The sequence below is a fragment of the Eubalaena glacialis genome, chromosome 13 (assembly GCF_028564815.1).
Source record: "Eubalaena glacialis isolate mEubGla1 chromosome 13, mEubGla1.1.hap2.+ XY, whole genome shotgun sequence".
Classification (NCBI taxonomy): domain Eukaryota; kingdom Metazoa; phylum Chordata; class Mammalia; order Artiodactyla; family Balaenidae; genus Eubalaena; species Eubalaena glacialis.
In genome coordinates, this window is record NC_083728.1 from 11,910,029 (window position 1) to 11,924,793 (window position 14,765).

The 14,765-nt window shown below is 46.1% G+C and overlaps 1 protein-coding gene across 4 annotated transcripts in view; it reads left to right on the plus strand.

The window, feature by feature from the left end:
* The first annotated feature begins 5,896 nt into the window (after nucleotides 1-5,896).
* The window catches only part of UBE2V1 (ubiquitin conjugating enzyme E2 V1), a 30,538-nt gene continuing 21,669 nt past the window's right edge, over nucleotides 5,897-14,765 (plus strand). For 2 of the 4 annotated variants that reach the window (XM_061207806.1, XM_061207808.1), the window contains exon 1: nucleotides 5,897-5,973. In XM_061207806.1, coding sequence (XP_061063789.1) covers nucleotides 5,952-5,973 — 22 coding nt within the window. In that variant the 5' untranslated portion in view covers nucleotides 5,897-5,951. Of the gene's footprint in view, nucleotides 5,974-6,223; nucleotides 6,284-9,181; nucleotides 9,302-14,765 lie in introns of those variants that run through there. The other 2 variants (XM_061207807.1, XM_061207809.1) reach the window with 2 other exon arrangements.

A 14,765-nucleotide genomic window follows, 5' to 3' on the forward strand; every position in this document is an offset into this window, starting at 1 on the left:
ATCTGGCCCACCTGTTTTTCTACTGTCCCCATTAGCATTTTCTTTTTAGTAGTGGGGGGGAATAAAGAATATTTCCTAACACACGACATTCAAATTCAGTGTCAATCGTAAAGTTTTACTGACACACAGCCATTCATTTGCATATTGTCTATGGCTGCTTTTTCAATACAGCAGCAGAGTCAAGAAACCAAACGACCCACAAAACCTAAAATATTTACTATCTGGCCCTTTACAGAAAAAAATTTACCAACTCCAGGTCTAGAGTGCTCCCCATTCATGTTCCCCCAAGCCCTCATTTCTGTTCCCCAGAGCCCATCATTTTGATAAGACCCTTGCAAGTCGCTTACATAGGCACAGAGGCATGTCGGTCCCCGCTCTTTTCACACAATAGGTAGAATATTATATACACAGTTCTGCACCTTGCCTTTTTTCATTTAATATGTTTTGAGGATAGTATTATACCAATGCTTCCTTATTCCTTTATACAGCTGTATAACATTCCAGCTTCAGGATGGACCTTTCTTTTTTAACTCATCGCTCGTTGAATTTTGAGATAATTTTCATTTTGGGGTAATACAAACTGCTGTTGTGTGCATCGGAGAACTTAAGTCTTTGCTCATAAAGTCCAGTAGACCTGAGGGGTCAATTCCTGAGGATCGAATTGCTGGGTCAGGGATGTCTGTGTGCTGCATTTTGATAGCTCATGCCAAAATTGCCTTCCACCAAGGCCGTGCCCATTTAAACTCTCAGAACTTTTGAGAGTGCCAGTTGCCTCAAACCCTTGCCAACACAGAGTGTTATCGAGTGTTTTGTTCTTTGCCAATCTGATAGGTGGTTTTAATTTGCATTTCTCTTACTGTATTTCATTGAATCTAAGATATCATTGATTGTACCATCCATCCTGATTTCAGAGATGTTTGAATATAAAAATTTGCATCTTACGATCACTGAAATACAATATGTTGAGTGAGATTGGGTATCTTATCGCATTTCCTTTCTCTGTACGTGTTCTTTTCCGATTTTGGGGGGGAGGCAGGACAGTAATGGTTAAGAACTTAGGGTTCAAATAGCAGCTCTGCCACTTAACAAGCATGTGACTTTGGGCAAGTTACTTAATCTTTCTGTGTCTCAGTTTCCTCATCCGTGAGATGGGAACCTAACTCATAGGGTCATTGTGAAGATTAAATGAATTAATATATGCAAAACACTGTGTTCCTGGAACATACTAAATGTTCCATACATGTTTGCTATGATTATCATCTTTCCTTTGGGATCTCTTTTTCTTAATGAGTTGCAAGGGCTCTTTATAAATTAAGGAAACATCCTTTTGGTTTTCCCCCCATCCCAGACCCCTGGTTTTTATTCCTTTTTCCTTGACCACAAAAGTAACAGATGATACAAAATTCAGACATTATAGAAATAAATTGTATAGGAAGAAGCCAATGGAAATGACCCAGATGTCCATCAATATAGGAATAAATGAATTGTACCATTACCCCCTACCTACCCACTCCTATCCCTTTTTGGTTGTGTATTTTAGCAACTACATCAAACATTAAATATCTTAATTCTATACTTCAGACACACCCCAGGGGGGCATAACTCCATGTATGTGCCATGAAATGCCACGAGCAAATGTGTCGCACATCCCATCCACCACAGACCCCTCCCCAGGGATTCTCTGTCTTCTGGGTGCCCATGACCCTTCCCGTCAACAGTTCCTCAGCTTTACTTTCTGTAGTTTGTATTACAAAAACTATAGCATGAATTTGGGGTTTTTTCTTAACCATGAATTGGAAATATAAACATAAAACTTTATAATGTTATCCACAACCTTGCTACTCAAAGTGTGGTCTATGCCTCAGCATCGGCATCCGCTAGGAGGTTGTGGGAAATGCAGGATCTCAAGCACCCCTCACCCCTACAGAATCAGAATCTGCATTTAAACAAGACTGCTAGTGATTGACCTGCACATTAGAGTTTGAGAAGTATTGCTCTAAAAAATGATACTGTAGGTCTTGTAAAGTATATTGCATTTTTTACATTTTCAATATACTTTTTCAAGCTATTCATGCCTTTCACATCTCAGAGATTCCAGAACTCCCCGGATGTTTTCCCGCCTTGTTGAGAACAGTGTTCTTGAGTGAATGCTGTGGAACAGTCCAAGTCCATATATCTCTTTCCTGGAACACTGTGCCAGCTTCCTTGGCTGTAGATAACAACTTACTTTTAAGAGCAGTTTAAGCAGCAATGACATTTATTATCACGTCTTAAGAAGCTTATAGGTAGGCAGCCCTGGGATTTGTTCAGCTGCTTAACTACATCATCCAGGTCCTATCTAGCTCTTGCCATCTTTCTGTGCTGTCATCTTTGGTGTGTTGGCTTTTCAGCCTCAGGCTTGTGCCTCATGGTATCTATATGATTGCCACAGCTCCAACCATCACAACCTCATATATAGGAAGGAGGAAAGGGGACAAAAAAGGCTTTCTCCCCAGCTATTTTCAGAAGAGGGAAACTTTCCAAACACCTCCTCCCCAACTCCACTGGCCAGAAAGAACTAGATCACAGGCACACCCCTGGACCAACCACTGGCAAAAGGAAATGGCAGTGCCTGTGATTGGCTTGGATTCACATCTGGAAACTGGACGTTCGGCCTCCTAAGCAAAATCAGGCTTCTGTGAGCACGGAAGGTCATGACTGGACTGGCAGTCAACAGTGTCCAACACACCTCCTCTCTGGACCCCTCACCTCCAGTCTTGCTGCCACCCAATTCAATTTCCTTGAGGCAGCCAGCCTGCACTTTGTAAAAAAGCAAACCCGCCTACGTTTTGCTTAAAACTTTTCAGGCTTCAGCTCCCTCACCACACAGGAAACATCAAGTGCCCCAGAGTTAAAAGAACTGGATTCCAAACCTGAATCTACTCCTTTCTTGTGTGACCCTAGGAAGGCCATCTTACTCCACCGAGTCTCAGTTTCCACATCTGACAAATGTGGAGATAACAACAGCTACTTTGCAAGGGTCATTGAGGAGATAATAATAATAATATTGTAGTAATAATGGCAGCAGCTAATACTTATACAGCACTCGCTCTGTGTCAAGCCGTTTTCTAAATTCTTTAGTTCTATTAGCCATTTTAATCTTCCCACGAATCCGATAAAACAGGACTCACATCCGCCACAGCTGAAGCTACCAGCTCAAGCGCAGAGAGGGAATGGGGCGCAGGGGCCAGAGGAATCCCGCCCTGGGGACTGGTGGCGACCACCGGGGAGGGGGCGGAGCCTCTCCGAGAGCGCTTTAGTACGGGGAGGACTACAACTCCCAGCAGGCTCCGCGACCCCGCTGGACTATAATTACCAGCATGCCTCGGGCTGCCGTGCTTAATCTAGTCCTCCTGCGAGGCGCTCTGTGTAGAAATTCGCTTTATCGTCAATTTGCTTGACAAATTCCCCACGGGAACTACGGAATCTACGCGAGTAAACATTTATGAGCATCATGGATAAGAGGCTTGTGTTTTAATCGTCACTCCTCCCCCTGTTATCTCTGAGTCTGTTTTCTCACCTTTAAATTGGGGATATTCCTAGGAGTTGTGGCACTGAGTTCTGAGGATTAAAAGGTGGCTATGACAGCTTGGTAAATGTCAGCTCTTCTAGTGTCCCCTTCTCTCTCGATGCCAAAGCGCTTATCAACGCATTTTATCCCCACAGCAACCCTATGAGGTTGATACCGTCATCCCCCTTTTCAGAAGGGGAAATTGATGCCAGGAGAGGTTCAAGTCCCTTGTCTCAAGTCACACAGCAAAGTGAGTGGTAAAGGAGGACTCGAACCCAGAAAATTTCACGCCTGAGGTGAGTCCACCTTTGGAGCCCAAATGTTTCCCACTTGCTATATGACTTTTTACAGTGACCCAAAGTCTAGGGCAAATATTTTCTGTGCTCTTCAAGGTAAACTTGAATCACGTGATACACGGAATAATGTCAAGATGATTGCATGTGGCCAGTGCTGGGAAGAAGACGCACGTGGCACTTGGAGCGTCAGTTATGGCTGAATTTGACCTGGTGGGAGAAATCAAGGAAAGTTTCCCTGAGGGGGCAATGACTGGGAACAGCACAGGCAATGGCCGTGAGGAGGGAGAGGACATGTGTTCCAGAGGCCTTGAAAAGGGCCATTGTAACTGGAGAGGTACAGCAAGTCTCAGAGGTGCAGGCAGTGCCAGGGAAGGGGGAAAGTGAGGCACCCAGGGTGCAGATTTTAGGGAGGCACGCATTTGAAGGGTGGTGCAAGTGCAGAGCCTGGATCGGAGAGTGAAAGCCTCCTTAAATTTGGCGCCCTGGACCCCTCACTGGCCCCATCCTAGTCCTGGCCTAGGTGCAGGGCATTGTGGGTAGGGTGGCTAACCATCTTGGTTTGCCCTGGAGATTCCTGGTGGTTGTCCCAGCAAGGTCATACTAGGCCCCCTTTCAATCTGCTGATTGTCATTGTGGGATGATAATTCTGTGGTCACTCAATTTGTAGAGTCTGTATTTTATCCTGTGGGAATGGGGAGCTACTGAAAGGTTTAGGTGAATGGAACATGGGGGCAAGAATGGAGGCTGCTGGGATCATCCAAGTGAGAGACAAGTGGATGGAGTAGAGAGATGCTTAGGAGGCATTCTGTCAGAACAAGTGATGAATTGGATGCACTGGGGGAAGGCTTCCAGCTTCCTTGTTCCTCTGTACTGAAAGTCCTGGTCCTTTCTCAGCCAATGTTTAGCTGTGTTGCCTTGAGGCAATCCTTTCACCTCTCTCAGCCTGTTTCCATATCCATATAAGAGCTTCTCAGACCATTTGTCATAGAGGAATCACTACTTGGATTTAACATTTGCAAGTATATGTTTCCAGGGCCTTTGCACATGCCATTCCCTCTACCTCCTTCTCATCATTCAGGTCGCTGTTGAAATGTGACTTCCATAGGAGGCCCTCCCTGACCACTTCTTCTCTGGTTTACTCTTTATCCTATTATAGTTATGTTTTTCCCTATTTGTTTATTTGCTTCCTGTCTCCGACTAAAATCTAAGCCCATGAGAGCAGGAGCTTGCTTCTTCAGGGATGTATATCCATCCCCAGCACCTATGACAGCGTCTGGCACATAGTAGATGCTTAGTAAATATTTGTTCGATGGAATGAATGGATTGAGTGAAAGAGTGAACGAATGAATGAATGAGTGAATGCTTTCCCTGCCACCTTAATGCCCCAAATCATTTAGCTGCCCTTCTACAAGCCCCTTCTGGCCTGGGAGCATCGATCTTGGAAGCAAGACATCTGGCCTGGGTTCAAATTCTGACTCAGTCATTTAACAGCTGAGTTTAGATAAATGGCTTAACCCCTCTCGCCTTCATTTTTCACTTTAATCCCGACCTGGTAGAGATGTTGTTGTGAGGATCCAACTAGATAGGAAAATGCCCCAGGCAAAATAGGTGCTTTTTAAAAATATTATAAACTTGCACCTATTTATTTATTTATATTTATTGAAGTATAGTTGACTTACAATATTGTGTTAGTTTCAGGTGTACAGCATAGTGATTCAGGTTTTTGTTTTTTGGTGGGGTTTTCTTGCAGATTATATTCCATTACAGGTTGTGACAATAGGCGCTTTTTAAAAGCTTTCTTTTCTTTTTCTTTCACAGTCACACCCTTCCAAGTCTGATCACCCTTGCCCTCCCCACCAAGCACCTCAATACCTCCCTCGCACCAGAGCCTGGAGGGCCTTGCAGGTTGCTGGGCCCTCACGTACGCAAACATTTCCTCTCTCTAAAAGGGCAGGAAAAAATACCTTCCCGGCAACGGGTCGCGCAGTCTGCGGAGCGGGCGTCAGCGGAGGCGTCTGCGTGTGCGCACACGCATGCGCAGAAGAGCCCGGAGAACGGGTTGGGGGGTGAAGAAGGGGCCGGCCTTTGAGCGACAGCGACGCAAGATGGCAGCCACCACGGGCTCGGGTGAGCGGGGGCGCCGGACCCGGCCGGCCGAGGGGGCATGGGATTGGGCCGGGGGCCGGGGACCCGCAAAGGCCCTTGCTGCGGGGCTAGGGCCTCTGCGATGCCTCTGTCCCCTGGGCCCCGTGGCGGCGACCCAGGCGGCCTGAGTGGGGAGGAGGAGCAGGCGGTGGCCGGAAGCACGGGCGGGGGCCTGAGGGGCCTGTGGGGCCTGTGGGCGGCGCGGCGAGGCCCAGAGGCTCCCCCGGGCGGCGTGAGGGCCCTGCTGAGAGGAAAGGCCGGGTCCCGCGGCGCTGCGGAGCGGCCAGAGCGGGTGAGGGGCGAGCCCAGAGGCACTCCCGAGGAGACCGGGGCTGGCGGCTCTTTAGGGGAGATCGAGGGGTCCCCTAGAGAACGAGGAGGCGCCCCAAAATGGATGGAAGTCCTTTATTTGGGTGATGGGTGTCCGGGTGGGGGGAGGAGCCTTGGGATGTCCGTTTGGCGGGGACTTCGGAGAAGCCCCTCAGGATGGATGAAGGAAGAAAACAGCATCCTGAGGGGTGACTGAGAGGATCCCCCATTGATAAAGGGCAGGGCTCCAGTGTTAGTTTGGGGGATTGGGTTAGGTGAGGAAATTTTTATGTTGATTAGAAAGGGGGAGTCTTGGGGTGGCTGCTTTGGGGGGGGGGGGATGAAGGGCATCTCCATAGGATACGTGAGAAGGGGAAAGGGATTTCTCAGATTCCAGAGGGATTTGGTTGGAGCAGCTGAAAATGAAATGACCCCATCGTTACCAGGCCCCTAGTTGAGGAGATAGATGTTAGGTTTTAGGAGGCAAGCTCCGAGTAGGGCGGTTAGTGGAAGCTTGCGACACTGGGTGAAGAACAGATGAGTTGGGAGCCCTGGAGGTGTCTGTCTGGGGAAGGGAGCCCCATGCAGTGGGTGAGAGTGGGAAAAGGTCAGGTTTCAGAGATGTTCTTTTTAGAGAAGAAAAATCTCCTTTGTTGGGTGAGGGAAGCATACCCTAGGAGTGTCTGTCTTACGGAGACTGTTTCTCTCCCACTCTTTCGGGTGTTGGTAACATATGGGAGTTCAGCTCAGAAGTTCCCCAGTGGCTGGATGGGTTATGGGGAGAGGAACAAATAAAATGGGAAGTCTTGGGTGACTGGAGAAGAAAGCTGAGGTGCAAGAGGGAAGGAGGGGGCTACACTGTGGGACAGGGGGAGTTCTTCCAGGCCCTGGTAGGTGAAGGGAAGGAGCATTGATTTTGAGACTGGATTCACTGCTCTGTGTTCCTGAGATGCACCAGAGGATCAAAGCCTGAAGGATCTGTTTCAGAGCTAACACTCACAGCTGGGCATTAGGGGATGGACTCAGATGGCCTTCTGGAAGAGGCAGGGTGATGATTGTCTGGGGAAGGTCCCGCAGAGGGGCTGATGAGGCCAGAGGGTCAGATTCTGGACGTGCAGAATTTGGGAGTAACAGAGTGTCCCCCTTTTGGTGAGGAGGGTGTCCCCTGAGGTGCCTGGCAGTGAAATTGGCCAGTGAAGTCCTCCCAGATGAGGTGACAGTGGGTGACGTCTGATGGAGGAAACGAACAGGACCACCTGCCTGGGTACTGAAATCCTGCAGCTGTTTAAGGCCGCAGCAGCGCTGTTAGGAGAGGGTTGGTGACCCAAAGCGAGCAGGGTGAGGGGGGGTCTGTCTTTCCAGGATGTTACTCCTCCAGTATCCCAAGGGGCCATCTTTGTTTGATTGTTAGAGTGGGAATAGAAGGAATTGGAAGTAGGGGATCTGACTGAAGTCACCTACCCCAAGCTGCCTTTTACACTGAAAGCAGTGGGGTCTTCCTGGAGGATGAGGAGACCACACATCTTTTTCCTAGGGTTGGTTTCAGTTGGAACAGTGCTGAGTCAGTTCATTTACCAAGAGACTGCCACAGACATTCTCGGAAGAGAGAGGCTGAGTCAGGCCAGACTGCTGTGGGAAACATCTCACGAGAATAACACCCCTGCCAGGTTGCTCCGAACAGGGGGTACACTGTGCCTGCAGCAGCCAGCGTTGTGGTGGCTTCGCAGCTCAGCCCCTTGGCAATCACTTGAGATTGGCTACCTATAATCCGGTTTAACAGCTCCTTAATTCTAACTTCTTGAAGCCCTGCCAGTTGAAGAGTGCTTCATAAATGCTGTGGTGGTCAGATAAACCATCGTCAGCTGCTGTCTAATGGCATACAAGAGCACTTGGCATGGTTTAGATAACATGGAAGAGGTTTTGAGGTGCCTTCAAATGGGCTTCCCAGAACTCCTTTGTCTGTTTACTCAGCAGATATTTATTAAGAATTTGCTGTGTCCCATTGTGAATAGAGAACAAGATGGACATAGCCCCTGTCCTTGAGGAGCTTCTATGCAAGTAAGGGAGAAGCCCATTAAAGGAGTAAATAATTAAGATTTCAGATAACAGTAAACGCTATGAAGGAAATTGTGTGATGTAGTATCTGGAGAGGTGGTCAGGGAAGGCTTCTCCAAGAGGGGGTATTTGAACTGAGACAAATGATGGAAGGAGCCAACAGTGTGTGTCACAGGCAGGGGACGGGGAGACTGAGTGGAAAGGCCCTGTGGCAGGACTGAGCTTGGCATGTTGAAAGAACAAGCTAAAGGCCTCCATGTGCAAGGGAGACTTGTTAAAGAGATGAGTTGGAGAGAGATGAGTTTGGATTTTATTCAGTGTGGAAGAAAGCCATTGAACAAGTACCTGGTCTGAAGTAGACGTTCAGTAAATGTGTGTTGAATGAATGAATGAGAGTCTTAAAAAGAGAGGAATGACAAGATCTGACCAGTGCTCCCAGGCAGTGAGAGGAGTGCAGAGTGCTAAGGGAGGGAGCAGAAAGATCATATTTGGGCTAAACTAAAATGAGTGTACAGGCCTCTCTGCTTTCTAACCCTGAGAAGTCTTTCAGGTGTGGTCAGGGGCCCTGAGGCCTTCCTTAGACAGGTTTAGAACAAACCTCTTGATTAATCTGTGCCCCTGGTTGCCAGGAAACAGCTGTGAAGCCTTTGAGTTCCTGTAAGGGCTGAACTTAGTTTTTTGTGGTCACTGCTTTCAACACTTGGTGACAACAGCTTCCCACCTCCTTTGCTTCTGCAGTGTGTGATTTCCTCATAGATCTTAGAGGGTGGAACTGTGGAAAACCCACTGGAATCCTCAGGATGCTCGTGTTGTGACAGGTGACTTCCTCCTGCCTTGGCCAGGATTGCAGGGCCTCAAAGAGTAGCCCTTGGCTGCCAGATCTTTCCTCTCACCCAGCATCCCACAGGCTGCCCTGACAGTAAACCAGAAACGGAGTGCCAGCAAAGTAAGCCCTTTACATTTTAAATTTGCATACGTTGGAGTGGCCACATACACTCACTCCTCTTACGAACATTTAACCAAATGGGCAGTGGAGGTTACGTAGTCTTCCATTCCATTCAAGGGAGTTGCCTAGAAAGAGCTGGAGCTGGCAGATGAGAACCTGTAGTCTCTTAGCTGGTCTCGTTCCCGTGTGTCTCACTGTGTGAGCATCTTGTTGTGCCGGTTGTAGCTAAGTGCCTTTTGTACAACATGGGCCCTGCTTTCAAGAGAACTTCTTCATGTTGTACTCAGCTGAAGAAACAGCAGTCTGCTCTAGTGATGGAGGGGAAACGCTTTGTTGGGCCACTACAGTCTATTGTTCCTCTTATGGATTGCCAGGGTCAATTTGATGATCATGATTTTCCCTTTCACAATAACTTTAAAACCACCCTCTTCCCCCCACCATATTCTCTTCCTCCCTCCCTCCCTCTCACCTGAAGTGTAGCTCTACAGTAGTTTGATAAATGTAGAATAGAAAATGTAAAGTCAGAAATCCTTTCTTTCTTTCTTTCTTTTTTAAAGAGTAGACACCTTTATTTATTTATTTATTTTTGGCTGCGTTGGGTCTTTGTTGCTGCGCACGGGCTTTCTCTAGTTGCAGTGCTCAGGCTTCTCATTGCGATGGCTTCTCTCGTTGCAGAGCAAGGGCTCTAGGCACACGGGCTTCAGTAGTTGCAGCATGCGGGCTCAGTAGTTGCAGCATGCGGGCTCAGTAGTTGCAGCATGCGGGCTCAGTAGTTGCAGCTCACAGGCTCTAGAGCGCAGGCTCAGTAGTTGTGGCTCACGGGCTTAGTTACTCCGCAGCATGTGGGATCTTCCTGGACCAAGGATTGAACCCGTGTCCCCTGCATTGGCAGGCGGATTCTTAACCACTGCGCCACCAGGGAAGTCCCAGGAATCCTCTCTTTAATTCTGAAAGGCCCCAGGGACGTATAGAGCAGCACATTTGGTGAAGTAGAGATGTTAACACTGTTACTTTTATATTATGTATATATAGGTTTAGAGGTTTCCTAGTACTTCGATTTAATCTGCTATGTCATCTCATCCAACTCTCCACAACCTAGTGAGCTCACCAGGGGAAGTATTGGCCCCCCAATATTCCTGAGGGAGATTGGTGGCTGGCTGAGGAGTGGTGACACTAAGATTAGAGCCCAGGGGGTTTTGACTCCACTTCCTTCCCCAACCTGCTCCAGTGCCTTAGGAAGGAAATGGAAAGGCATGGATTCAGGCATGTGCTCTTCCTCAGTCTTGGCGTGTTTAATCTTGATGAGAGAACAGGCTTTAATGAGAAGCGTCTGCCACCTGTAGCAGGAACTCTCTTTATAGCATCCCTGGCCACATTTTACCCATTCTGGGTAGTGTGCTGTCTACTGAGAGTGAAGGCCACTTCTTGCTCTTGCTTATACTTTACACTCAGTAACTCAGCACTCGTTGGGCTTAGGGCCCCCTCATGTCGTGTACAAAGTCAGTCCTTGTCTTCATTGACATGCAAGCCCTTCAGACTTCTTTTTAAGCTGCACTTCTAAGGCTAACTATGGGTAGACACTGTATTAAATACATCATCTCGTTTCTGACAGCAACGCTTTGAAGCAGGTATCTATTGTGAAGGTGAGGAAACTGAGGCCCAGAGAGGAGAAATGACTTGCCTGAAGCTCAGAGCCAGTGACTTGCAAACCAGGGTACAGAACTGGGACAGCTCTGCTCCAGGACATATGCCCTTGGCCATATTAGCATTTTTCCAGCCCCCATTGCCTGTTCTCCAGCTAGGCATCTCGAGTTCCTTCAGCCACTGGCAGGTCTGTTGACATTCCTGCCTTGGTGGATTAGTTCTTTCATGGGTGGATACTAATGACACCAAGTATGATTCTTTCTTCATTGTCACGTTCACCCCGTACAAGTTCAGTAGGTGTAACCCCAAAATAGATGCCAAATCCTCCTTCTCTCCATCGGCATTATTGTCGTTCTTGTCCTACCAGTACCACCTTTCTCTTGCCTAAAAGACTGCAAAAGCCTCCTGCTTCCAGTCTTGCCCTTTTCTAATCCATTCTCTATAGAGGAGGCAGAATGGTTTTTTACAGACAAGAAAACAGAAACTGCCACTCTCTGCAGAAAGCCCTTCCTGCTGCACTTAGAATAAAATCCATCTCTTTTCCATGGCCCACAAGGGCTTCCATGGTCTTGGCCTTGCCTACCCCTGAGCTCACGTGATATGCACACCTATACTCTTGCTCTTCCCCTTTTAGGAATGCTCTGCCTGCCTGTGACTGCCTGCTTCTCCTTCTTCAGGTCTCAGCTCTCCAGAAAGTCCATCCCTGCCCACCCCTTTCAATATAGTCTTCTCACTCATTACCACATCTCTGTTCTGTTCTAAAGTGCTTAACCTTATCTGAAGGTTTCTTGTTTGTTTTTCCACATTTTCTGTGCCTTTCCAGTAGGGCAGGATTCTGTCTTGTTCTCTGCTATGTCCCTAGCACCCACATAGTCCCTGACATAGAGTAGGTGCTCAATAAATATTGAATGTTGCAGTGAATTAATCCAGGGTCTCATCTTGATGTAGCCAAATATATGAATTTGACATATTTGGAGATAGGGCAGACGCAAAAGTGCCTGTTCAGCTTTTCAAAAAGGAAAGCTCTTGTCCTGATTAGTTGGCCTTTATAGAGGGACTTTAGCATAGAATTAACTCTTTCTCTCCTTCCCTGACTGTCCTGAGACACTTACCACACCTTATTCTTTGTCTCCACCCCTTTCAGAGAAAATCTGATCTTTGGCCGTGGTCACCCTAGCAGCAGAGAAACACAGGGTCTTGCATCTTGTCACCAGCTGTTTGTTGTCACATTGTCTGGACTGTAAAGAATGATAGATTGCCGCTGTTTCTTCCCCCAGATCAGTGATTCTCAAACTAGTATACGTTAGCATCACCTGGGGGGCTTGTTAGATTGCTGAGCTCCACCCTCAGTTTCAGATTCAATAGTTCTGTGGTGTAATGTAGTGTAGTGTTCTGGTGTGTGGCCTGAGAATTTACATTTCTAGCCAGTTCCCAGGTGATGTGTAGGCTGCAGGTCTGGGGACCATACTTGGAGAATCATTGTTGTACAGGAGAGAAGAAATATGCTCCTCTGGACAGGCCCTAACCAGGCACTCAGACTGCACTGCACTTGCCAGTTGCTCAGAAACAAAAGTTACCCGCCCCTGACTTTATGCCCACTTTTCAAGAACGTTTAATCCAGGTGCATCACCTTCCAGGCCTCCTTATTTTTAGAATGGTAGCAGCACCAGACTCCTAGCTTAGTTCACTGTCTTCCCTGAATGGCTAACCAAACCAGTTTCAACTAGCAGCTTTCTTTCCAAGAGAAACCTGTGAGGCTCTGCCATTTTAAATCAAGACCGAGGCCAGGCCAGGGTTTTCCAAGATTGGCATGCTGTAATAGCCACTGCTTTGTGGCAGTGTTTTTCCCAAAAAGATGTTTTAAAGGGCTTCAAAATCCTTTCTGTACCACAAATATTTTAATATGTTGCTGTGTTTCAAATTACTGCATTAAATGTTTTACTAGGACATGGTGTAAAACCCTATCAAATATTCATACTTTTTTAACTCGGTTGTCATATTTTCTTTGTAATATCCTGCAGCTGCTGACTTTTCAGTTTATATTTAGCCAGGAGAAAAACTGGCTGACTTTTGATACTGACACAAATCCAGGAAAAATCCTTCTGGAAAGAAGAATTCTGAAGTAACAGGAACAAATGTTTTCTTTTTAAAAATCTTGTGTTACTGCGTTATTTTAGCACCTTGGTAGAGTTATCTTAACATTTTCATAGTTAACCTTTTAATAGTTATAGTTTATTAAGATTAACAAGAGTCCATTTTTACATCCTCTATATTGCCTCTTGAAGCTGTTCCTTCAGCTGCCTTTTAGGTGTCAGATTAACACACAAATTTTAGGAATCTTAAAATTTAGCTTGATTCAGTGGATTAAAGTGCCATAGGAAGAAAATATGTTAGAGTATTACTGAGTTTTTCTGATCTGTTATGCTTCTGGTTTTTGACATATATGGATTTAATTTTTAATATATTCACTGAAGTCTTTTGTTTAATGTATCATGATTTTGAGCTTATTCTCTCCATTTGGGATGGAATGAAGTCCTCCCTGTGACTGATACACTCACAAGGTCTGCAGGAGCTCTGAACTCCACCAATATTTGGATTTATGTCCCTGGGGTAGCCCCTGAGGTTCTAGAACAAAGGTCATTTGGAGTTAAATGCTCTTGCTTTGTAGAAAATATTGATGTATTAACTTTGTATGCAGTTTCTAAATGGTTTGAAATATCAGTAACGTGCTTTCATATATATTTTATGAAACAAAGTTCAATTTGTAATGAATCCTTGACTTGTGTGGTTTGGGGAAAAAAACCAGTTTTCCCTCATTAAAAAAAAGTTTCTCTAAAAGTCTTGATCACACTTCATTTAAAAATTACTTATCAAATTTTAATTATCTCAAAACAAAGAACCTTAGGTATCTCAGTTATATGGATCAGTGTCCAGTATTTTGGCCACAGTAGACCATATGAGAGGTTACAGTAGGAAAGGAAGAGGTACTGCCTTTTCTTCAATCAGGAAACATTTATTGAGTACCATTACATGCCAGGTAGCATACCTGATTCTGGGGAGGTAGAATTGAATGAGTCACAACTCTAACTTGAGAAGCTCCAAGAGTGAGTCAGACAACAAAAAAAGAAAGAAAATGAAATTTAAAGAAAAGGAAAAGGTACAGCACAGACATTGTGTGAAGGTAAAGGAGCATGGGGTTGGGGGTACGGGGGCTCTAAGAGGACCTCCGCAGACTGCCCAGCTCCGAATTGAAGATTTGTGTTTCTTCTTAAGATCATCATATTCAAAATTTAATGTATAACTTTTCTTGGGCTATTTGAAATCCATACTAAGCCCCTTTGATAATCTTATAATATTAGACTCCCTTTTAATAGTGCTATGAATGTTTCCCTGCTGTATTTCCAGAAATAAACCAGAGTTAGAATTTTGTGACATTGAGCATTATTCATTCTGAAATAACATCCCTAGCTAACACCCGGCCACCCATTCATTCATTCAGCAAGCATTTGAGTACATGCTTTGGCAAAGCGCTCTTTGACGTATTGGAAATTCAGCAGTGAACAAAACAGACGAAGTTTTACTCTCAGGGAGTTTATGTTCGTGTGGGAGAGACAGTAAACAACTAATGAAGTGCAAGAGAATACACTTAAAATGTCAAGTGGTAATGATGCTGTGAAGAAAAATAAAGCAAGATAAGGGAATGGGAAGTTGGAGCTTAGATGAAGAATAAGGGAGCCAGCCAGCCGCCATTCCCAGCTCGGGGACAGAGAATTCTGAGGTGAGGGAACATCAAGTGCAAAAGCAAAGTCAGGTTGCCTAT